Source organism: Cheilinus undulatus, linkage group 6, assembly GCF_018320785.1.
Source record: "Cheilinus undulatus linkage group 6, ASM1832078v1, whole genome shotgun sequence".
Classification (NCBI taxonomy): domain Eukaryota; kingdom Metazoa; phylum Chordata; class Actinopteri; order Labriformes; family Labridae; genus Cheilinus; species Cheilinus undulatus.
Window position 1 is genome coordinate 17,367,222 of NC_054870.1, and position 23,126 is coordinate 17,390,347.

Consider the following 23,126-nt stretch of genomic DNA (forward strand, 5'->3'; position numbering starts at 1 on the left):
CTAAACATGTATTAACTTACATGGGATTGGTCTTACTAACTTTAAAATCCTCATGGTGGGGAATATGAAAGTGGCCCCACCATCCTAATATATTTCTGTATGTGGCCCTCAGTGGAAAGGGTTTGGACACCCCTGTCTTAGGTGAATGTTTTCACATGACTCACAGAATGGTGCTTTACCTCTTCTGATGTTGAACTTTGGTGATCATAGGGAACAAACTGGGACACTGAAACCAGGACTTGGGATGTTTTGAATTATTTACTGCTCTTTGGGCAAACAGACCATTTGACATTTCATAGACCCATATCAAAGTACATACAGTGTATCTAACATGATTCACATTGTACAAGTATGATTGTATACAGAGTACAAAATGAAGGCAGTTCAAATATGTCAGGCAGCATTTTTGTTTCAAATGCATGATAAATATGAAAATATTATATTGACCATTGAAGGCACAGGAGGTAGAGTGTTTCCATGTATTGTCTGAAAGAATGCAAATGAATGAATGTTCACTTTTCATAGGCCATTTCATTTCACATATTTTGAAACCACAGATTTGTTGTTTCAAAATGTTTTTATAATTAATAAATAAGCACAAATCCCTCAGCTTGGAATCAACTTTGTTTTAATGGCCGTCAACCACAAATTACAAATATGTCCAACTTTGCTTCACAGAAGGTAAATTATAACTCCTGACTGAGTCCAGGCTTAAATATAAAAAGACTATACTTTCTATAATTATAGAAATATAAGATGTTTGGTCTTCTATTTCACTTGCTTGTTTTTAAATCTATGTTTGTTTTAGTTACTGGAAAGTATTTTTTATTCAGCTCTGCTGCTAGTGTTTCCTTTCCTAATAGAAGCAATTGTGAGAATTGATTCACCCTCTCTTCAGATTCTGGAAGTGTAAAGGGTTTTCAGAAATTCATATCTGACAGGACATATGTGCAATGTGACTCATGTTTCAGAAACTCTTGCAATTCACTAAATTAACCTGAAGTGGCTGTGTTGACAGTTCTGTTTCAAATCTTTCATTCAGGACTTGTCAAACCAGTATACCTGTTTGATTTTTCCTGCGACATTTGTCTCCACCTTTGAGCTTATTACAAGAAAAGTGCTACTTTGTTTTCATTAGGAGTTTGTATTTGCTGTTCGTTAACTGTAAAGTAAAAGTGAACTCTGCTCTGCATGCTTGGATTGGTCTGTCATACAAGCCATGTTGAAAATGAAAAGCCAAAATGTGTGAAAAGGTCCAAATATACAGAATAACTCTTTAAACCAATAGAAGAATTCCTACTCCGAATATATAAAGGTGCATATAGTTTTAATGTCACACTTTGAGCATATGTTAGGATTTTTACCGGATAACACAGTCAAAGTACGGAGTTGTCCACCAGTGTCAGACTTTATGAGTGTTGTGTTTCATCTGTGATACAAACTCTAACAACCTAACATTCACACAAGCTCATCCTGCTTTTTTTTTTAGTGTTTTAAGTTTTGACACAATCATTTTTAAGTCACTCATTCAATGAAGTAAAGGACTGGAGTTGGCAAGTGAGCTTTGGTGATGGCAGCTCTCAAAGCTTTGCAGAAGAGTACCAGAGACTCTGATTTTTGCACTGACACTGCTGTTTTCTGGTTTAAGTGAACAGGGCCTGGTTGTTCAAAAGATTTAATTAAATGATCCAGAATTGGTGATCTACGTTTTTTCAAACAAGGATTGTGTAATCCAGTACCTTTTTCCCCCCTTTGTTCAAGGACATAACGATCTGAATCAACCTATTACAGCTGTAGATATGAAGCTTTGTTCAAATGTGCACTCCTGCAAATTTCTTTAAAAGTTCAGGAAGACTCAATCCCTGCTGGACTGGAGGGGGCCAGGCAGTCTCAGAAGGCAGTGCATGACATATAAGAAGAATGACGCAGAATTCTATTGTACAGTGCCATAATAATATTTTTTATATCAATTTCACATGTAGCTAAACACTTTATGACAATGAGAAAAAGATACTGCTATCAGAAAACGCGATGAAGCAGTGTCTTACACACACAGAGATCGTTCTGATTTGGCCCTGTATACTCTATTGTGTTGAGCTGCAAGCAGGATATAAACACCATCCCACCTTCCAGCTCAACCACTGAATTTTAATTAACATTTCCTGCTCTCTACAAGGCTGTTCACCCTTACTTCACAATGGAAAGAAAATTTCCAGGTAAAGTCAGGGTGAAAAATTGGACTGCTGCTGCTGTCACAAATGCACATTACCCAGACAAATTCTGAAAATGTTGATGTGTTTGCACATTTATGAATGAGGCTAGTGAAGGCTTAACAAATCTGGATTGTTGCTTAAAAGGGGATTTCCTACTATATAATTTGTCCACAGGGGGCGCCAAATCCACATAAAATGAAAGATCCTCAAAGCTGCTTTTTAAAACAATTTATCTGATGTTTGATATTGATGCTATTTTATGCAATATTCCATGAGGTAGGTTATCAAAATTTCTTATACTTTCATACTTAGTCAATACCACACAAGTGATCCATTATTTGTATGTTCAATAACGGTGAAAGAACCGAAGTTTTGAAGAAATAACATACAGTATATACCTTTGTATTTTATCCTAACGATGCTGTAAGTGGATAAAGAGAGAGAGAGATGTTGCCTGGTCCATCTAAGCTTCATTATACTTTGGCACCGATGACAGCCCCACAGTCCTGCATAAAAACCGATAACCATGGTTTAAGAAAAAAAATACAGAGAGCAGAACCACTGCTTACACTTCCTCTGGTTTATTACTGATAATACAGAAGAAATGTTTGATTTTGAGGTAGGCCCCATCTATTTTTTTTAAATGTTACTTATTTAGTGAATCTTTCTTATGTGTAGGTTGAAGCAGGTAATTCTGGCACAACCTTTCCAGCTACCAAGGTGAATTGACGATGAAGAAAGTCTTGAAGCAAACAGAAATCTCCAGCAGCATCTGTAGTTTAGAGAACAATTTTAATCCAGCGTTTTGCATCAGTCCAACTGAGTTGTTCTCAAAAATACAAGTGCTGCTGGAGAATTTTTTTTTTTTTTTTTATGTGCAGGTTGGAAATAACAAAATCCTAGACTAAATTGAGTTACTTCTGGGTGTTTAGGAGATAAATCATTTGTTGCTGTGGTACCGAAATAGGAATGCATATCATTTAATTTTAGCAAGTTACAGTATCCAAATTCACAAGTCTAGTAGCGGGACAACCCTACTAGGAGGACCAAATCCTCCAATATCTTTACCAACCCTAATGTGTAAATAAACTACTTTGACACTGAAAATAAACCGAATTTTAGTGCAAAACACATTTAAAAAATTATCTAACATGACAACTTTCTGTAAAAACATATTGTTCAAGCATTTTTTTTAAAGATATATCATGTTTTTGTTTTTTTGCAATTATAGTTAAAGACAAGACAACAGATAGCATCAGAAAGAGGGATGAAAGAGGGGAATGGCATGTGGCAAAGGAGCCACAGGGCTATCTGAACAAAAACCAGGATTGAACTGGCTTTATCGATTACATGAGCATCCCATTTTTGGTTTAAGATTGATTTGTATCTGAAAGCATTAATCCTTTAGATTACTTTTGAACAACCAGGCCTTGGTTTGTTTTGGAGAAGAGGAGACCTCTTTGGGCCATTCCTGTCAAAAATGATGCAAACACTGAACACTGAAGGGTAATTTGGTGATCTGCTTGTTTAAATTTAGAGACTGCTGCTGCTCCTGCATGGCTTTATTTGTTCTTCACTGATGTTTTCAATTGTCTATTCTTTGAGACAGCCCTTCACCCAGTTAATTACATTTACTGTAAACATTTATTAAATATTATTAATATTAATATGTATGTTTATCCTTTGAGCACTTATAGCACAGTGTTAGAACACTTAATCCTTTGTACAGGGCAGAAATGTTGGCCTTTATCAGATGTAACTTATCTGTATGAGGAATATTGACATGTAAAACCAAAGCACTTGTGATACGAATGTGCTTTAAAGTCGTAAAACACCAACAAATACTGTTAAATCACATTTTTCAAACAGCAAGTTCAATATTCTGACACTCCCTCTTCTCAGGAATGTGAGTCATAAATCTGTCCTGTTGTATCTGTGCTCTCCCTTCCTCCAAGTAAGGCACAAGCACCATATTGAGGAAATTAAATAAAGGCAGTGGTTCGACTGTTTGGCTTCTGTCTGTAAATCAGATTCAAGCGGAACAGTCAGGTCAGACGCTCTGCTCTGAGTTCACGGAGAAGATGCTGGTTCCTGTTGAAGCCCTCACTTCATTGGAAATGTCAGAGTTACAGACATAAAAATGAACATGGTGATGAGACCCTCTGCTTAATTAAAGGGACAGTTCACCATTTAGAGGCAGCACTTGTAGTAGGAATGAGGTGTGTTTGAGCTGGCATCATTTGTAGTTGGATTGCCACTTGTCATCTTCATACAAAAGAGCCTGGGAATGAAAAAAAGGAACAAAGAATGTGATCATTACAAAGAACAGCAAAAGATGCGAGCAGGAAAACCATGCTATATACTGCCTATAAAAAGTATTCATCCTCTTTTCCCTTCTGTTGATTTTAGAAATCAATCATGGACAATTTAATTTGGATGTTTTTGTAAACTTTTAATGTTAAAGTCATAACAAAATCCTACAAAGTAATGTCAACTGAACAAAAATATATGATGTGAAGTGACTGCATAAATATTCACCACTTTTAAAGTGACTTACCTAATTAAAAAGAGCTCCAGCCAATTGTTAGTAGAGGTCTCACAGACAAAGAAATGGTGATCACCTGAGTGCAGTGAATGTGTCTCAAGTGATTGTAGTATAAAGACACCTGTGTCTTGAAGGTCCACTCACTTGTTAATCAGTATTCCTGACTACCGTTACACCATGAGGACAAAAGAAAACTCCAACCAATTTAGAGAAAAGGTTATTTGAAACTACAAGTCAAGGGATGAATACAAAAAAACTGGAAGGCACTGAACACCCCTGAGAGTTCAGGTAAATCCATCATCAAGAAATATGACGTGTAAATCTGCCTAGATCAGGCCATCCTCACAAACTGAGTGACCATGCAAGAAGTAGACTAGTGAGTAAAAAAAGGAATCCAAATTATAATGACCATGAATGATTTATAAAGTCAATGCAAGGGCTAAACATACAAGGGGGTGAATACTTAGGATTGTCTGCATCAGCTCGGTTTCCTGTCACCTTGCTCTCCAGCACTCTAGTGCTCGTCGGGCTGCTGAGCTCCTCCAGTGTCTCTGCTGCAGGTTTGTCAAGTGTTTCAGGCAGCAGGAGGCCCAGGCAGCCTGCAGACAGACCACTCAGACAGAACACTGTGAAGGGCATGGAGGTATGAAGAGCTCGCTGCAACACATATAAACAATAACATCAGAAAAACAACATTTATCTGCAGTGCTGTCAACAGAAATGTTGCCCTATTTCAAACATTTATTCCAAATGAATGTTATTTCTTAAAACATGATATATTGTCCCTTTCAACAAACTTTTTTCAGCCACTGCAGTATTTTCCTGCAGCCATGGTGATGTGAGATAAGCACAGCTCACCGGTACCTTGTGTTATCAGACATTTACCGTTTTACTGTTCCTTTATTTCCTTTAAGATCCACAACAAGTTCCTTTTTCTGTGGTTAAATCTATGTAAATCTTAAAATCTTGGATCTACCAACAAAGGCAGGTCTGTATCCAAACAAGAAGTCAATAACCCTTAGTTTAAGATGGTAGAAAAGTCCAGAATGGCATAAAAGATTCAAAAATGATAACAAGGATGTGATTAAAAGTGTCAGTCTTTTGAAAGACCTGGTACGAATGCAAATGACAGACTCTTAGCAGTGAGCACACACAGGAAATGCTAATAAGACACTGCAAAAAAAAAAAAAAAAATGAAAAGTTTCTCTACTTCTCTTAAGAAATCTGTCCTGAAGGTGAGTCTCAAAGATGGGTAAACTTTGTGATTTAGCAAAGTGTTGTGTGAGTCAAACAATCTCCCACCGGGTGTCACTGTATGTAAGTGTTTTACATCTCAGAGATGTGAAAGGTAACAACTATTAGTTTAATTTAGCGGTTTAATCTGAATATTTCTGCTGGCAATCTATGCAAGTCACAATGACCCCCCATAGCGGGGGCCACTTCTGTCAGCTACGAACAGGAAACTGAGGCTAAAATTTGCATGGGCTCACAAAAATTAGACTGTAAAAGACTGAGAAAAATTGTCTGGTCTCGTGATATGTCTTGAATTCTGCTGTAACATTCAGATTTTTCAGTTTGATTTTGGCATAAACAACAAAAAGCCTGCCAGACCACCAATAACTATGGCACGTTCAAAATCACTTTAATCACCTCTCTTCTACATTATGACGCTTCATTGAAAGCAGATCATCTTGGCCATGTCTTAATTCCTGAGTGCACTAGTTTCTGCCATGTGATTGGGTAAATAGACATCTGAGTTAACCAGCTGAACAGGTGTACCTAATAAAGTGATTGGTGAGAGTATATTTTATGTATACATGGTAAGATGAACAAAAATTCTGACGTTTTTTTTTTTATTTGAAAGTTTAAACTTGACTCATTTTTATCCTGGTGGATTCTTTCTGTTTTTTAAGTCTTTCTTAAGTGAAAGAAAACAATCACTAGCAGCTTCTGAGGGAGAAAGTACTGACTGAAGAACAAAAATCTTTTTTCCCCCTACACCTCTTTAAGTGTTCATTTTTAATCCCTTCAGTTATGCTCCTCTCAATTTACCAGTGATCAAAAAGAGAAGACAAGAAAAGGCTGTAAATGCTTTTAAATAAGAAAAGACACCTCCTCTGCCTAAACTTGATCCTACACTCCTACACTGTAGAAACAGCTCTTAAGAAGCTCTGCAGAGATAAACAGCCTTGGTTCACTGCACGCTCTTTGTTACTTTACTTTCCGATTACAAATTCAAAGCTCTCTTTGATCATTTTCATACTTTCAGATTACATATATGATCTTTACAACCCAGCTTAAATAATTGTTTTTAAAAAGCAAGATCTGCTCTATGATGTGCCTTAAGATGTGGCTATAAGCTGCAGAAACACCAAAAACATGAAACTGTTTAAGAAATTATGACAGAGACTCCATCTCAAGGAACTTCGCCATTCACAACTACAGCAGCGGTAACCTGTCAGTTCAGGAGAAGCGCACGCATACAACCTAATTTTGTCTTGTCGTTCTGATTGGTCAGTCGTGAATGGGACGGACAGAAGATTCCTCCAATCACCTTCCAAGAATTTCATGAAAAGTCCTGCCCTTCAAAACGCTTTCCATGGGAGCTGTCCTAGAAGAATGGGAAATCTATCCATGCAGCAGATATTTATTTCAAACAGCCTATTTGGCATGTCAGGTTAACCTTTTCGTCTCTATTTGAGAAAACAAAATTAATCACATTGCATTTGTCCTAGATCCAACTGTCAGCCAGTAAAAGTTATGCTACTGAAATGATCCTTTAACTTCATGTAGAATGAACAGGGAGAAAGTGAAAGATGATGTAAACTGTATGAATATACATTTAAATACTCTTACCAGTGAGGGAACAAAAGGTGCAAGGATTCCTCCAACTCTGCATGACATGGAGCATACACCCAAACCTGCGTTCCTGAAACACACAAACACAAAAACATTTATGAGACACACTCAAGACTTAACATGAACATGAAAAATCAGTCTAGATTTTCATTTTCACCTTATCACAGTCGGGTAAAGTTCAGATGTGTAGACATAAGCGATGTTGAAAGCTGCGCTGACCATCAGTTTCCCCAGCAGTGCTAAAGACGTCACGCTCAGTAACATCCCTGGAAATAAAAATGAAACTGACTCATTTTTTATTTTGTCAACGGTCACACCCAGAAATAAACACCGTTTCACTATCATCTGGCACACATCATGAAGAGAATGTTGGGTGGGTTAACAAACACTTGAGGAGTGTTGGGTTTTAGAAGGGTTAGTTGGAGTTTACAGGAAAAAAAACATGTCCTTCTGAAAGCCCTCAGAGCAGCTGATATTTAAAACAAAAAAATAATAGTAAGTTTTTACCTATTCAAGTGGAGCAGGAATTTTCATTTGTGTCCACTGTGGAAATTCCCTCCCAGTCATACATCAAATATGTCTGCAGAAGTTGGTGAAAGCCCAAACACCATTCCTCAGGACTGCAGCATTATCTTTAAATACACATTAAGTTCTAGATTCCCCAAACACAACAGCGATAAGCCGAAGTTTTACTCAGTCCAAACTCCATGTAAAATCTAAGTGAGTGACCACATTGCTTTACCAGGAAAGAATGTAAAAAATCTAAAAGTAAAACAAGCCTTACTGCTTTAAAATATTGCCTCTGCGAATTTATAAAGTGAATAGAAACCCACATGTTCCCACAGTCGCATGATAAAACAACAGCATGAAAGCAACCAGCTTATACTGTGGTTTTGCTCTGTGGTGAAAAAAAAAGCCAGTAAGGAAATATAACTTGCATCATTTTCTCCACAGTGAAGCCCTCAAGTGGTGCCCCAAAGCATATTGACTGTTCACTGTCAGTTTCTAAACAGCATATATATGCTCCTATTATATGTAGATGTAATGCATGGAGGCAGACTGGTGGGACAAATTTGTTCTGCCTGTGATCTATCAAGGGACATGGTGAGGCTACACACTAGATGGTTTACAAATTGTAGCCAATTTTAAGTGTGGAAGACCTCAGATATAAGGGCAGTTTTCGCCATTTTTTCACGCTACAATCCTTTGAATGCATTTACTGGATGATTCAGCATGACCACAAGGCCACACAGCTGCTACTGTAATACTGATTTCACAGAGGTGATTTAAAAGATACAAAATCTCATAGAAACCGAGTTGGTTAAACCTTATTCGTGAGAAAAGAGAAAAAAATCTGTGAGACAACCAACATACTGTGGTATGTCTTATGCATAACACATAATAAAGGCCCACGTGTCGTTGCCCTAATTCTACAAGCTGGTCTTTGTTTTCAATATGCCACTTAGCCTGGGGCACAGTTGTGTTAATGTTTGCTGAAATTTTTGTGAGCTGTAAAGGTTATTGCCGCTCTGCTCACTCTCTATTGGCTGTTGGCTATTGTGGACATTTCACTGAGGTTGCCATATCTGGAATCTTGATATTTATGATTTGAGATCAAAGAGGCTTAACTTAAATAATTGTATTTGTAGCCACACTCTTGAAGATTATATGGACATGTAATCAGCCGGGTCAAAATGGGTCTTAAATTTCTTAGTGTGTAGACAGCCAAAAAGATGCAGGGGAATACAGTGTCATTGTACAGTATAACACCAGAGACAACAGGGCATAACAGCCCTGTGTGCATGGCTATGGAGCTTCAAGTGTGTGTTCACACACTGGGCCCCTTGTCCTTCCACAGCACAGTAATGCATTGTGAAATCACTAACCATGATACCAATACTACATCACTGCAGACACAATATACAGGTGCAAAGTTGTAATGATGGCATGGCTTCCTGAGCACTGTTGCAGAACTGCAGTCTAAAGATGACTAGTGTCTCACCTGCATTTTCAGGGATCAGCATGGTGCAGAGGCAGGCAGAGCCAGCCAGACACAAGAAACTGGCCATGCTTTTCCTCCTTCCAGCCCTGTGAAAGAACACACAAAACAAGCACTTAAACAAAGAAGTTGGCTAAAACTAAAAAAGTAAAACTAAGCTTAGTCATATACCGTGTACGTGAATTTAACACGTGTAATATATGAATAAATAATTAAGCTACCTTAATGCAGGATACTTGTTTCATTGCTCCTCAGGAGGTTACTGTACCGCTATGATGAACAAAATAAAATCATGTTGTTGACTAAATAAGGATAACTTTTTTTGCTCCTTTAATCAGATTACTCTTCCACTTGTGGGAAGTCTCAGTACAATACAAAGCTAAACAGACTGACTGAATCAGCTGATATATCAAACACAAGATTTGATTGGTACCATATCAGTGACTGGCTGATCTAACTCCTGGGTGGCTGGTGATCAGCTGCCAGAAACCTGGTTGGGCTATCCCTAGTCATGAATCATTCACTCAGCAACCACTTCTACAAATAATTTAGTCAAATGTGAAGCCAACACCCAGCCTGTGACACTCTACTCTACAACACAGGACAGATCAAAGCAGCCAAATGCCACTTCCCTGCTGACAGAACAATCCCAAGCCCACATTCAGGGGGGAAAAAAGCTCTGTAAAAGTGCACGATTAGAAATCCCCAGTAGCAACACAGCTTAAAGCTTCTGCATTTCATGTTCTCAGCACATTTTTTTTTAAAAGTACTGTTCTCTTTACTTCCACAATTGGCAGAGAAGAGCTTTGTTGCTTCTGGGCATGACTGGTTTTGTGTGTTGATGTGTGTGTCTCACCAGTGTTTGTTTATGAAGTATATGCAGAGGGGGTAGGCAGGTAGCTCCACCAGGCCGTACATGGCTACGTTCATGTACCGGCTACCAGACGTCTCACTGGCTCCCAAAGTCAGACCATAATACACCAGACTACACGCATACCTGCCACACACATGCAAATACACACATTTAAAAGCAGGTGTGACAATGTTCAAAAACATGAGAAAATCTACAGCTGAGTTTGAAACTACAATTTAAAAAGAATACTTCCATCCACAGGATTTTTGTTTGTGGCATTTCTTTGTTTTGGTAAATCATTCATCTGTCGCTCACTGAGCTTATCTTTGATACTTCACTCACATTTCTTTTTATTTTCTGTACACATGCTCTGTTTTACTGGCAGAAAAATTTGTTCACTGTAAACTCTTTCTTCAACAGGAAGCACAACAGCTATTTCAACTGCGGGACTATTTGAGCATAAACAGATTAAACTAAGCTACTTCTCCATTAAGAGGAAAGAGAAATGTTTCATTTCTGATCAAGGCTATTTCCCTGCAAGTGCAATAGGGGCTAACTGAGGCTGAAATGCTCATCAAATAAATATCCTAAAGATTAAAGCTTAATAAAGATCTTCAAAGTGGGTAAAAAAAACTCATAAAATATAAGTTTTAGTGAAAATAGGGTGTAAAAACTCAACACCAAGATGCAGGCTTTTTGTAGGCTACTGAAGTGACACTGCTGAGTGTCTCCTCTGTCCTCCATCAGAGCCCCAACTCCTGTTGACCTGTTCACCAGTCGGTAAATATGGGGTATATTATTGCCTGTTTATCATCAGATTAAAATGTTCACGTCAGCGTTTGTTACGGGCAGACAGAGAGCGAAGAGAGAAAAGACGATGTCTCTTTGTCATTAAGCCACAACCAGCGGACTTTTCCCCCTTCACCTCATTAAATAAACGCTGCATGTGGTCTGATATATGCTCATAAATGACACAGCGCCAGCTGGAACAAGTGATCCTGTTAATAGCTATTGTTTTAAGTTAATACAAAAATTTTCTGAGGATATTTTGTAGGCTATGATGCCAAAAAGTCATCATCCTGTGATCACGGATTAAAGATAGGTGCAGGCTAATGGTCTCTGAGTCAGTTGTTAGTACAACAAAATGAGGATAAAAACAATCAGTAGTGCCTCATAAAGCTTGTTATGTTGATTTTTAAGGTCATCCAGACTACTAAGGGGTGCAATGAAAAGCCTGTTATGGATTAAGCTAATTTTTTTTTACCTGCACAACCAATCGATTGGTCTGTGTGTGGGTGTAATTTCAGTCAACCAAGATTTTCTTTGGTTGACTTTGTTTTTGTCTTTTAATAAATTTGCAAAAATAAATAAATAAATAAAAATATGTTGTCACTTTGTCATTGTGGGGTACGGAGTGTAGATTAATTAGAGAAAATAATGAATTCAAACCATCGTAGCATCAGGCTGCAACATAACAAAATTGACAAAGTGAAGGGATCTGAATAAACTGTTTATCAGCAGAATATCATATAGATTTGCTACTGTTGTGTCATGTATGTTCTATATATTTCTGTCCTCTCTCTGTCTATCTTTTCTGAGAGTGGCACAAATACAAACTACTGTACAGGAATATAAAATCATAACCTATAACCACCAAAGTGTCCCCCCAACCTATCATAAAGCTCTTGAGACATCACACACAACCCAAGGAAACAACAAAATCTATGATTTCTAAAAGTGAGTTTTTCTTGTTAAAACCATATCTAGCAAGACTGACTGATGATGGAGATCTGTCTGAAATAAAAGTTTACACAAAGATAATTAGGATGGTTAAAAAATTTCATTTAGGTGCAACATTATGTGTCTGCTCCTGTAAATGGACTTTGTATTCAGTTCATGCTCTGGCAAGAGTCTCCTCCATGTTACTAATCACCCTGGAGCCAAGCCCTGCCACATCTAGCCTGGAGAGAAGCCAAACTACTGTCTTAGTGCTCTGAAAAAGACACTGGGTGCTTGACACGTATTTACACCAGTGTTAAAGTAAATTTATTAACAAGTGTAAAAGTCAAGGGATCTGCAGCTTTCATTAATGATTACAGCAAAATCTTACTAACATATTCACAAACCTGAAACAAATGCAAGCATGTCTTTGGCTTCTGGTGCTGCTATTCCATTTTCTCTGGATAGATAACAAGATTACAGACACACGACAAACACGATTTTAAAAAAATCCCACATGCACTGCTCACTGCAGTTAAAACAGGTCCATCAGCTCTTACAGTGAGGCGAGGAGCTCGTGTCAGCTTGTAAACAGTAAGGTTGTTAAGTTCAGTTTCCCGACAGCTGATTAACACCAGCACGCATGCACTCTACTGTCATTTACATGACGCATGTACTTACACTGGCGTAAGACTTAATGTCCCCAATGATTGTATGGTTGCTATTAAATCCAAAAGAGCAGAAAAAATTACAATCTTTACAGACAAATTTAAGACTTTAAAATCAGATTTCAGGTCTTAATTTGAGAATATTAAATCAATTTTTTAAGACCCCATGGGTACTGGTCTTTCAGCAGTTTTGGGGCTACAGCTACTGGCATTTCTTTTCCTGTGGTGGTGAACTCACCAGATATACATAAGCACCATGGTCCTCAAGCGCAGCACTGGATGGATAACCAGCTGCAGGATGCCCACGGCCCCTTTGTCCTGGTCACCGGCTTTAGCAGCAGTGACACGCTGTAGCATCAGATTTTTGGCAGGATTGCCATTTCTTAGTGCCATGTAGCGCAGGACCTAAAAAGACATGAATATGTTAGGTCTGTGATTCACTGGTGTCACAGGCTGGCTGAACTGAGAAAAAAAATTACAGTCAGGAGAGATTTCTTTAGGATTTAGTCTGTGATACATGATCAAAGGAGGTTTTATTAATTTCCCATTATGTTAAACTAATTAAAAAGCTGCAAAATTCCTTTTTTTAGATAAACACTGCACTGTACTGCAAGAGACTATATATCGTGCCACATAAAGTCAACACTGTAAATGTATTTCTCAAACCTCTTGTGTTTTTTCACCCCGGCATTTCCTCAGCTTGTATTTTTTACCTGAAATTTTAAAAAAGTCAAGAAAAATGACACGTCTTTGCCAAAATTCATCCAGCCCTAAAATAAAGACGAAATAAAGCAGTCCCAGAATGCTTTGTGGGTAGCTTACAACACAAACCAGGAAAGGCACTTTTAACCACTTTTCACCATCATTATGAGACATCTATTCATAAAGCCAAAAAGTTCATCAGTATGTAGTTAATACACCATATGACATGCTGTTTTGTTGAACACAGTCCTCAACGCAAAACAAGAAACAAGCCACAGACATTGGCAAGAGAATGATTCCACACCAGATCGCATTGTTTTTTTGTGAGATACTTTGCACCATGAGTGAAGTTATCCACTGAGTAAGATTCCCTGCCTGCTTGAGGTACTCCCAAAAGATTTAGAGATATATCGATATCTTTTAGGAGCATACATGCATATTCTTCATCAGTATGCACTGCACCGCTATGAGGTTGACACTCAGATGTGATCTTGCCGGAAGAGACCCACCTTGCCACAGATTTTCAAGAGTTATTGCAGCTCTATCATATTGTAAAATATCAAAGACATTCACAACTGTAGTGCAACTATATGTGTGTGGACCAACACAGACATTTTAAAGTGTTATATTTAACTCCAGGTGAGTTAAATTAATGCTTTGTATTTTACTTTTAATGGAGGTGTGACTTCACCAGAACAACAAGGATGGTGATCTTCTCATCAAACCATATTTTACCATGCAGCTCCTCAGTAGCTACTCAGAACTTTAAGTATAAATGGAATACTTTTTATTTTTACTTGAGTAAATTTTAACCAGAGTAACTGTACATCTACTTGAGTACAACAATCATCTACTTTTCAACCTCTGATGAAAAATAACAACAGAAGGGAGGCTGCCAGTATCATTTCCCATTGCATTTTGTAGCAGTTTTGCTGTTATGCAACATTTTTTACCAACTACAAAAAATCATGTCCGTCACAGTGGCTCCATCATGACAGCCACCATAATAAGACACTGTCCAAATCAGGAATTTTTCTAGCTCTGAAAAATGTTGGAAATATTTGAGGCAAGGCCTCAACAAAAAATAAATACATATTTATGTATATAAAATATAGAAGTCATTGTTTTGAATGCATTACACTGCAAAAATATGACATGTTGTAGTTTTAAATCAACAGTGGCATTATATATTAGGTGTAATACAGGTAAAGATTATGGATCTGCATTTGTCATGTGTCCCACCAGCTAGTCCTGTCTTACTAAAAGCTGGAGATGCACAAAATTGAGAAACAACATCTTGTACTTGATTCTCCCTGCACTTGCATGCACTAATCCGTATGAATCCATTCATTTAACCTGTGATTGCTTTTGGTGATTGCTGATTGCATTATGGCCCATCACATTCTATCCATTTACATAGCCAAATCAGAATAAAATGCTAGTGTTACTTGCACTACAATCAAACAACAACAAAAATGAACAGAACACTTCCCAAACGAAAATTCAGTCCTCTGCATTGATTCTGAATTTAATGCAGGAACTGTTAATAGAGATTTACACAAACAAATCTGATTTGATAACTTTTTCATTTCATTTCTAGAAGTCAGTCTCAAAGACCTGATTTGAGGAAAGTGAAAATGAAAAATGGTGGAATATTTCTTGAAAATCAGCTCCGTCCTACTTACCTCTTCAGCCTGCTGAGTCCGACCCTGACAGTACAGCCAACGAGGAGACTCTGGGAGAGTGCTGAAGGAAACAAGACCAGAGGAGAGAAAAGAGTATGAGCCAAAATGATTTTTACTGCCTTAGAAAACATTATAGTCCAGATTAAAACAATTACACATGCACTTCTGCTTTATTTGCTTTAAATTGTGTCCCAGCTGCTATCCACATCAAGCAGGGGGGGCTTCACTAAAAGCCACCACTTTGTATTTATATTCTCTTATTCTGGCTGCAGGTAGTGACTCACACAGACAGCAGGAAGAAAAGGACACCAGATGAGTTAGCCGCCGTGGCCAGACTCCTCCATGGCTGAATTAAGTAGCCTAAAGCTCCAAACAGGGCAATGCCAATAGCAAAAAACATGCTGGTCATTGTTCCTGAATAGAAACAGAGAACTTAATCCAACAGTGAAGAAACAGCCGTGGTTAGAGTAATGAATCTGCAATAAATTAATTCCTCAAACAGTAATATCATATCTTTCAGTTGTCATAAAACACAATCCCTGCAGTGTTATAACAATATGAAAGAAGAAGTTAAAACGTCTTAATTAATAAGTTAAAGAAATGTTTTGGTGTTTTCATACCAGTCATGGCCCAGTAGGATTTGCCCACATACTCCTGAGTGAGAACGAAACACACCAGGCCAATGCCGCCGTTCATCAACCCCACAAGGAGACGGGACACGGCAAAGACCTCATAGCTGGGGGCAAATGCCGTCACATAACCAAAGACGACCTCCAAAAACAGACCTGGTACACAGAGAGTGAGACAGATATGGACAAAAAAATGAGAATTATGAGAAGAAGCTATGGAAAGAAATTCAGTTTTGGTTAACAGGTTTTGAGCTGAAAAATAAAAGTAAAAACTGAATAATTTCTAAAAATCAGTCATTCTTGGGTTGACAAGTTGCAGCATTCCTATATTCCTTGTAGGTCCAACACTGAGAGAGTCAACCGTTTGAGACTGACCTCCTAAATTAACGAATTTTAACGCCTTTAAGAGACATCAGTGCATAACTCACCTTAGGCCACTGTTGTTTCAAATACTACTGGCTGCCTTTTAAAAAAAGGTTTTAAGGACGATTACTTTTTGTAACTTTTCACTTCTCTTTGGGACAACATACAACCCCAGGTCCTTAAAAGTGGGATGCGACTCTAGGCAAGGGTTATATTCTCCATATCCACAAGAATTTCTGCATTTATTTTTCTTTTAATAACACTCTCTAAGCATCACCTTATTGCCCATATCAATGCTGAACTGGTTAATTATTGGTATTGGTATACCAAAATACCAAAACTTGTATTTTTTAAAAACATTTTAGGGCTTTTTCAGTCTGTTGTTTGCATTGTTCCATTTTCTTAAACGTCATGTCAGCATCAAAATCAAAAAGGACAAATAATTAAATGAACTCTAAGTTTCAACATTTGATATGTTGTTTTGTGCTATTTTCTAAATAAATATGGTGTGTAAATGTTTGCCAGCCATCACATTCTGTTTTTATTTACATTTTACATAATTTACCAGCTTTATAGGAACTGAGGCTGTAACACATCTCCTTTTACCTGTAAGAGATTTTCAGACTCTTGAATTAAACCTTCAAACTTCTATGCTGAACTGTTTTACTTAAATGTATTCTATTGGTTTGACTTTTCTTTTTATTATTGAGCTTTTTGACTTTAGCAAATGTTTTTGCTTTATTTTGACATCTGTTTTTCTACCTTTAATACTTCTACATCAAAATCCTCCTCTTTGGTGTTTTAAAATCTGTTTAACCATCTCTCTTCTGTTCTATTACATGGTTGGCTGTCTGACTTTTTATTGCTTCATGATTAACTAGATATAATTGTGAATAAGAGCTGCCCCTCAGTAAATTTTAAGGTGTGCATAAAGGCTGATAAACTGAATTTTGTATGAAATAGCTAATGTCTAATACATGCTTTTTAATTTTCTAATAGATGTTTTTTTCTACTGCTTGAAAAATTAATAGAGCTTTTAGATATATCAGCAGAAAAAACAGCATGTGAAATACAACTGACTGCAGAGAGAGAGAGAGAAAACAATACCACAAACAAATAAAAACAGCCGACAGCAGAAATAACTCAACACCATAACACAATGCACCAACAACATCAGGTTACAGAAATTTCCCTGACAAGCTAAGCAAAAGATTACTGGTTTATATAACAGGTGGTTTAACTCTGTGGCATCGATCTGTATTATGCTCTTCTGCAAAGAATCCTACATTTACATCAGTTTTAGTTTGATGACCTATTTAAAGCTGTAGGGGGATTTTACAGTCAAAGTATAAAAGGGAGCACTGACACCCAGCCAGTGCTCCCTTTATCCTGTTGCTGAACGTGTTAACCTCACTGCAGTGACCTCATTCAGGGTGTGGGATTTGTGGGATTCCTGAAGCATTACATTTATTCCAGTGAGACTGTTATACAGAGCAATGTAAGAAATGTGACAGCATTAACTGTGTGGGAACTTATTTCAAGTGTCTATTCTAGTGGTTCTTGTAGATAAAAGCAGTGTGCCTTGTATTGACAGAATCTGGATCTGGCATGTTGGTACATTTATTTTGACAGAATTAAATAAATGTGAAAATTTGTGTGACATAAATAAGGTTGAGAGCATCTAATTTTTTTTTTTTACTGTTTTATAAACAGTTAAATATTCACAGTAGGTTAATCACGGAACCATCCCATCATGGGCAGTAACATCACTAAAAAGATTTAGCATACTATCTGAGGTATTGTAAAACGAGGGAAAACTCAACTTCTAAGTCACAAATCAAAGTGGTTCACAAATACTTCATTATCTTTGTTTTTCCTCACCTGTCAAGTAGACAGGCCTCCTTCCGATCTTGTCCGAGAGTGGCCCAAAGACAATGTTCCCCACCAGGAGCCCTGCAAAGAACAGTGATCCTGCAAGGCTGACCTTGTAGGCCTGCTGCTTGATGAGAAACCACTGTGGGACACACAAAGAAGTAAAAACAACGTATGCTTTGTTGACTGAACGATACAAACAAGACATGTCAAATCAGAGGAATGTGAACCCCGGCTCCCTCACCTCAGTCACTATGGAGTCAATGTCTTCCGTAAAGGTAATGTGTTGGATTAGCTCCTGCTGGCTGGATGGGGCCTCGTTCTGCTGCTCAATACGGTACTGTGGTGTAGATCCGATCAGGACAATCAGCATGGCCTGACAGGCCATATACAGCTGAAAGACACAGATTACTCCGGCTCAAAGACAGTTCTATGAGAGGTAAGGCTACTGGCATAACCATCACCACTACTGCAATTATCGGCATGGTCTAAAAACATGAAAAAAAAGATTTATAGAGGGATGTGACCATGAGGTTACAACAGGAGTTTTGGGGACTAGGGACCCCTTACAGGGCAGAACATTTTCCAAGGACCCCCACATAACCCTCATGCTGATTAAACATATGTTAACTTCCCAGATGCTGTAATCCTAGATGCTGTATTTTAAACTCTTCAACCTGAATACAAGCCATTGTCCAATTGAGTGTGGCTTCTTACTTGCAATCCTTTGAGCAGGCAAATAAGAAGCCCTCTTTGCTTTTTCTGAGGATATGGTCAGGTTCACCATTTGTGTTTTATGAAGGAGGTTTTCCTCCCCCTTTGATCGGAATTTTTGTTTTGTTTTGTCCTAAAACTCTGCATGCTTTGTTAGCAGATGACGCTTTAGCTTGGTGGGTTTCATGGCTTCATTTGCAAACACATGAAGACACACAACGCACTTTGGACTGTTCTAAATAAAACCAAACTCGAGATAGCTGTCATCATGTTTCCTCAGCTTAGCTGGTTTGGGCCTAGCATCACCTGATGAAATGGACACGCTCAAATATTTATCCTTTGTTGCTAGCTGTACCCGCACACCAAATGCAAGCTGAGCAAAGTGACTGATGCGTGACGAGGGATAGATTAATGTGGTATGTCACAATCATATCTGAGTTTTTATGGCCCAAAGCTGACTTATGTGCGAGTCACTGGTTGAGTATGGTTGTTTAATGGTGCTGTGGTCCCTATATGTATTTATTTGCTTTTTAATGACATGGCACTACTTTATCAATTTATCTTAGATTATTTCAATTATTTACACTGATGGTGTAAGACTATGTAGAGTGCCCATCAGTATGAACTAATCCCTTTCATAGCATCCATTCACATTTACAAGCCACTGACACAGCAGGGAGTGCATTTGGAGTTAAGTGTCTGGTTAAGTGATTGTAAGAGCTGTCGATCAAGACAAATGACTCTTCCTATAGAGCCACACTCATCCACAGCCTATTTGGCTACACTAGTCCATTAATCCCACCTTAGTCATTAAAAAAAAAGTGCAATTAATGATGGCTATTTTTGAAAAATTCAGCTGCATTATATCAACTTGGGTGATAATGTGAAACAGAAATCTTCGTTACACTAGCTGTCACAGCCAAACTTGTATCCGTAGACCCAAAGGCACGTCTTCATATCAGGACTTCATATATTTTCTCGTATTTATTGTAAAATGTGTACCAAACTAAACTTGGCTAAAAACGTAAGGAAATTTGTGTTTGGTAGATATTTCCTTTGTAGTACCAATGCTTTTTGGCAATAAATCGTCTACGGTTGGAAAGCCTGTTTATTTCCTTTTGTAAATTGTGCCACATTTGTAAGGAGCATGCATTTGTTGGATGAGCAGCAGAGCTGAGTTTGTGGGTTGCACCCATGAAAAATGTGCAAAACCTTCTCTGCTAATGCCAAACAGCCTATTCAGCCACTGACTCTTGTTTGGTGGATTGGATGACTGAAGTCTGAAAAAACAATGCATATTGGCAATTGAACAATTTATTCATTTAACAAACAGGAGCCTCAGTAGCGTGTGGAAGAACATAGCCACAACAGCCTGGCACCTCCTCCTAATGCTGGTCACCAGTCTGGTACCACTGCTGTGGGATGGCATCCCATTCTTCAACCAGCATTTGTCGCAGTCAGCCAATGTGGTTGTGTTGGTCACTCTGGTATGAACAGCACACCCAAGCTGATCCCACAAGTGTTCAATGAGGTCAGGACTGCTGGCAGGTCATTCCATCCTCTCCACTCCCAAATTCTGGAGGTAGTCTCTCATAAATGCCACTCTTTGGGAGCAAGCACTGAGATTTTGGAGGATAGAGTTCAGTCCCAGACTGTGGAGATATGTGATTGCCACTGATCTTGGAATCTTATCTCGATATCTCTCTGCATTGAGATTGCCTCCAATGATGACAAGCCTCATTTGCCAGTGAGGGAGAAGCCGCCCCACACCATCACACTGCTTCCACCAAAAGATGTCACTCTATCAGAGCAGCAACCAGCATAGCTTTGTCTGTGAGTTTGCACTGGTGTCAGCAACACCATTGCAAACAGGCCTGGCGGGGAAGTGCAGTCATAACAGGCCTCCTGGCAGCCCTGAGAGCAGAAATGGGCTGCTTGCAGTTTGTTCTGGATTGTCTGGGCAGAGAGCCATCTGCCATATCACCCTGCAAATCTTTACTGCAAATCTGTGGAAGGCAGCCTCCTGTGCTGATAGGGTGAGGAAACAGTCATCTTGGGGTTTCAAAACAAGGGTCAACCGAAACCGCACAATTAGCTGTTTGGCATTGGCGGAGAAGATTCGGCACATTTTTCATGGGCACAACCCACATACTCAGCTCTGCTGCTCAGCCCACAAATTCATGCTCCTTACAAATGTGGCACCATTTAAAATGGAAATACACAGGCTTTTCAAATGTAGAAGAGTTATTTCCAAGAAACACTGCTACAACAAACTAATAATCTACTAAACACAAATCTTACTTTTTGGGCTAAGTTTATGTGTTTTGCACTGGGTTTTCATTAGAAAAGCTTATTAGAGTACTCACTGTTTACTGTAGAAAAATGGAAAAAAAACATGAAAAGAGCAAACAAATCTGGAAGATATCAAAACAACACCATGGTAATATTATCAAATCATTGTATTTCATTCAGTTTTGTGAGGTTTGCTTGCTGCTAGTAAGAAGATGGCAGTTTAGTCTTAATGACGCGTTGACAAACTCCCTTTAAATATGACGACATTTTAGGTTATTTGGTTTTAAGGGATAATTCAAAGCTAATACGACATTGTATGAAATAAAATTTCAAAATGTGTACTATTTACATAAACTCGGCATAGGTCTGACGTGTCTATGCAGTTTTTATTGCTAAGTCTTGAGAAATATCTACTTGTTTCTTGACAAAGTTCATACAACGTTTATCTTGCACATGGAATTATACAGTGATAAGTCAAAGCGAAAGAAATGGCAGGTGGTTGATATGATTCATTCATACCAATCAAGCTTTGTGTAGTCTCTTCACTAAACAGATCGTTGAAATTTGGAAATACTGTTCAGGTTATGGCTGCCTTGTTAATAATTTGGCCGATAAACAAGCAAAACGATTCTCTTTTTTCTCCTGGCCGTCTGGTGTCGCACGGACGTTGCAGATACCAATCTCGGCGTTGGTTTCTCTCACATATTTTCAATCTGAAGTAGTGGTAAATATCAAAATGCATTTTGTGTAGTGGCTCCAGAGAGTCAGATTCTTAAAGGGCTTTAGCAGAGCCCACGAGCCACGTCGCGCTAACGGCTGTTTCATTAGCTGACGGCAACAGTAAAGCAGGGGCGCTTCCTGGAGTTTATTCACATTAACGAACCGCATATTTGTGCATTTAAACCTGTGTCAGAAGAAGAGTAGCCACAGCCCGCTTCTGGTAGGGTCCAAACTCGCCGACTACTTGAAGCGCTTCTTCTAAATCCATCCCAGGTGGGGTGGAAGGAGTTGGACTGCTCTACGGGTTAACATCGCCACCAAAGAGAGGAACTGTGTGAGGGTAATCTGTGCTCACTTCCGGATTGGGGCTTGCGTCATGGGCTATGGTCATGGGTTGCTTATATGAAATCAGGACAGGTCCATACACTTCACATAGTAAACTTTGATTAAAAGCCCATTCCCATTTTAAGGCTTCGTTCCGTCCATAAGTCCTTTAAGAGTTGCTGCACACTTTGACAAATTTTCTGTCCAAATAAAGCACATGAATCCTATAATTCATACCATCTTGTGAACCAAGATTATGATCGTTTGGGATTTTTTTTATCAGTTTTCATATTTATTGTTTTCGAGTTTTTTTTTCAGTTTAGTTTCTATTGCGTGTGTGTTCATCTAGTTTATTGTTTTTCTTTTGCAAAAATACTCCATGTTATTATTATTTTTTTTAGTTTTAGTGTAATTTTTTTCCAGCAATATGAGATTATGAGATACCCATCAGGGGCAAGACCTAAAGGGTCTCCACTTTTTTTTTTTTTTTTTTATAAATGTCCGTTTGATGTTGGCTACTACAACTGAAGACCTAAAATTACCATTCTTTGAAGTCTTCTTAAATAAAGTCAGGCAATTTTACTCTTTGCAGGCTTGGGTGTAGACATCAGTTGGAATGCTGCTGGCAAAGACTTAAACTGAGGATGTTTTACCCACAATTTTATTGTGTTTTAGTTGTGGGGGGGGGGTTACCTTAATTGAATTACATTTTAGCTTTAGTTGGCCAGTCTTAACTATAATAACCTTGGTGGGAACAAAGGTTAGAAAGTCAACTTGAGACTCAAGGTACAAATGTGGGTGTTTAGAGATTAATATTCTTTATATTTTAGATATAAAATCATATCATTTTCAACCTTTACTGTTCACAAATTTTGTTTGAAAGTAACTAATAGCTTAAACAGTCTTATATTAAAGTCTTCTCCTAAAAAAAAGACATGGTTCTTTCACAGACTTAGGTCTGGGCTATTA

At 38.2% G+C, this 23,126-nt stretch overlaps 1 protein-coding gene across 2 annotated transcripts; it reads right to left on the minus strand.

The window, feature by feature from the left end:
• Window positions 1–239: 239 nt before the first annotated feature.
• slc22a15 (solute carrier family 22 member 15) lies at window positions 240–22,149 on the minus strand. 2 transcript variants are annotated; one of them, XM_041789479.1, is made up of 13 exons: window positions 22,018–22,149; window positions 18,352–18,501; window positions 18,117–18,249; window positions 15,864–16,028; window positions 15,528–15,657; window positions 15,244–15,304; window positions 13,095–13,261; window positions 10,473–10,613; window positions 9,620–9,705; window positions 7,775–7,883; window positions 7,615–7,687; window positions 5,257–5,415; window positions 240–4,494 (listed from the first exon to the last, which is right to left on the minus strand). In XM_041789479.1, the coding sequence occupies exons 1-13, from the start codon at window positions 22,099–22,101 to the stop codon at window positions 4,450–4,452; spliced, it is 1,503 nt and encodes a 500-aa protein (XP_041645413.1). In that variant the 5' UTR covers window positions 22,102–22,149; the 3' UTR covers window positions 240–4,449. The 2 variants fall into 2 exon arrangements, with proteins under 2 accessions (XP_041645413.1, XP_041645414.1); XM_041789480.1 differs by lacking the exon at window positions 10,473–10,613.
• Window positions 22,150–23,126: the final 977 nt, after the last annotated feature.